Source organism: Lutra lutra, chromosome 2 (genome assembly GCF_902655055.1).
Source record: "Lutra lutra chromosome 2, mLutLut1.2, whole genome shotgun sequence".
NCBI classification, from domain to species: domain Eukaryota; kingdom Metazoa; phylum Chordata; class Mammalia; order Carnivora; family Mustelidae; genus Lutra; species Lutra lutra.
Genome location: NC_062279.1, coordinates 133,555,741 through 133,558,375, shown reverse-complemented (window position 1 = coordinate 133,558,375; position 2,635 = coordinate 133,555,741). Strand labels below are relative to the sequence as shown.

Sequence of the window (2,635 nt, the reverse complement as noted above, 5' to 3'; positions counted from 1 at the left end):
GGGATTTAGCTAAATAAATTGGGTATTAAAAAACTGGAGGACTTTACTCTTACAAATAAAATTAAAATATATGCTTTTATCACATTTGCTACTAAAGAATTGTGTTGAAAAATGCTTCTTAACTGATGATTTATGAAGACCCCCGGGCTCATAATGATTTGAAAACGTGCCACAGGCCAATTACTGTACATATTCTCGTGACATTCACCAAGCTACAGTAAATACAGGTTACAGTAATTTCTTTCCAGTAAATGAAATCCTGATAAATTCTAGTAACATTTCCTTCTCCAAATAGGCTCCATTGTTATATACATAAAGTATGAACATTGAAATAAGATTTTGCTATCTGAAATTTTTAATAAGTCCAGAATAAAAGCAATAGTCATACTAAGCACATAAACATTCCCATATTTTAATCCTTATTTTGGTCTGCAAAACAGTGGTTTTGTTATAAAAGTATGTGGCAAAGGTCCCTAGCACTGTGACCACTGACATCCAAAGTATATTAGACATTCTTGTTAGTTTTCCTGGTTAACATACTAAGCCTTTTTTTTCCATTGTTCAGCCCAATTCCTTACCCTGTTATCTCAGGGTAAGGCAACTATAAAGAAAAAAAAAAAAGTAGACTTTGTGGATTATTTGTCTATGGTGTACATTTTACTATATTACTGAAAAGGAACTACAAATATAGTTATGAATTTATTTTCCTGAAGCCCAGCTGTTATTACTTTTCCCTTCATAATTTTTCCCTAAAGTTCCACTCTATCAAGATACAATTCAGCTCTAGAATTTGTATTGTAAGGGGGCTCCATACCCTTCATTTTTTTTTAAGATTTTATTTATTTATTTGACAGACAGAAATCATAAGTAGGCAGAGAGGCAGGCACAGAGAGAGGGGGAGGCAGGCTCCCTGCTGAGCAGACAGCCCAATGAGGGGCTGGATCCCAGGACCCTGGGATCATGACCCGAGCTGAAGGCAGAGGCTCCAACCCACTGACCACCCAGGCACCCCAAGGGGGCTCCATACCCTTCTAATTTTATTTCTCACTGAAGAGCTTTACAAACTTATGATTACTTTTAGCAAAAATACCCAAATACATGATTCTATTCATTGCTATTTTGTCTTTGATCTTTGGGCTATTACAAATAATGTGGCAATATACATTCATATATAAGTCTTTGGGTATACAAATGTTTTTGTTTATCTTGAATATACACCTAGAAGTAGAATTACTTGCTGATATGGTAAATCTATGTTTATTATTTTAAGAAACTGTCAGACCATTTTCCAAAGTGATAACACCATTTTATAAACCAATTAACAATGTATGAATATTCTTTTTTTTTTTTTTTTTTTCATCCAACAAGAAGCCATAACTTTATTAATGATAGAAACAGTACAAATTTCAAACCAAGCTGCAGTTATTCTTTTGAAACACCAAAAAAAAAGTCCTCGTTTTCAGATGGTTACATTGTTAATTCCATAATAGCATTTACAATGTCATTACTGTTGTTCTTCAGGGCTCGGACTGCCTTTGCTCTTGACACATTTGCTTGTGACATGACCAATTCTATGTCCTTAACCTCTACACCGGTTTCATCAACCTCTTCCTCTTCACTCTCCTCTTGTACAGTTGGAGTCTGTGTGTTTTCTTGAATGTTTGAGACAGCTTCACCTTGAACTTTGAATTTCTCAGCAGCTGCCAGTTGTGCTTGCTGAGATAAATCCTCGATCTTGGCTTCCCCAAAAACTATGTAGGTATCTGAAGCTGGGCTCTTGTAGACATCTGGTTTTGTGATGACAAAGAGGATATTCTTAGATTTCCGGAAAGTGACTCTTTTAACCCCTGTAACCTGTCGAAGACCCAGTTTGGACATAGCCTTCCGTGCCTTCTTTTCACTCCTGCTCTGTTTTGCTTTACTGACTGGTTCTTCGTCAATTTCAGCAGCTGCTGCCAGCTGGGCTTGCTGTGTGGTTGCCTGTGTGGAATCCTGTTCCTCAAGCTCTGGTACTGATTCATCACTGTCAGATTCTGTTCCAGACCCTGTCTCAGCCTGGGGCTGTGGCAACTCCTGCTCTGTAGCAGGGACGGTTTCTGTGGCTTCACCAGGCATTTCTGAAGGGAATAAAAAGGAGGCCTGAATTGACTGGGATCCGTTCTGCTGCCCAACCCAGAGTCAAATGTTCTTAAAAACTCTGCGAAGGGTCTGCGGGGGACGCGGAACCAAGATGGCGGCAGAAAGAATGTATGAATATTCTAATTGCTCCACATACTTGTCTATACTTGTTATTTTCTTTTAAATCAATTTTGTTTTTTTAGAGCAGTGTAGGTTCACAGCATAACTGAGAAGATACAGAGATTCCTGATATACCTTGCCCTACACATGCTTATAGTTTCTTCCATTGTCAACATCCCACAGTAAAAGTGGTACATTTGGCAAAATTGGTTAATTTATATTGATATATCATTATTACCCAATGTCTATATTTTTCATTAGAGTTCACTCTTGGTAGTGTTCATTTTATGGGTTTGGGCAAATGCGTAATGAAGTATACCCATCACCATGGTATCATGAGGAGTAGTATCACTGCCCTAAAAATCCTGTGTTTCACCTGTCCATCCCTTCCCATTCA

At 37.8% G+C, this 2,635-nt stretch overlaps 1 protein-coding gene across 1 annotated transcript; it reads right to left on the bottom strand.

The window, feature by feature from the left end:
* Positions 1 to 1,338: 1,338 nt before the first annotated feature.
* Positions 1,339 to 2,241, bottom strand: LOC125093392 (nascent polypeptide-associated complex subunit alpha-like). The gene has a single exon (XM_047718446.1). The coding sequence runs from the start codon at positions 2,113 to 2,115 to the stop codon at positions 1,468 to 1,470; it is 648 nt and encodes a 215-aa protein (XP_047574402.1). The 5' UTR covers positions 2,116 to 2,241; the 3' UTR covers positions 1,339 to 1,467.
* Positions 2,242 to 2,635: the final 394 nt, after the last annotated feature.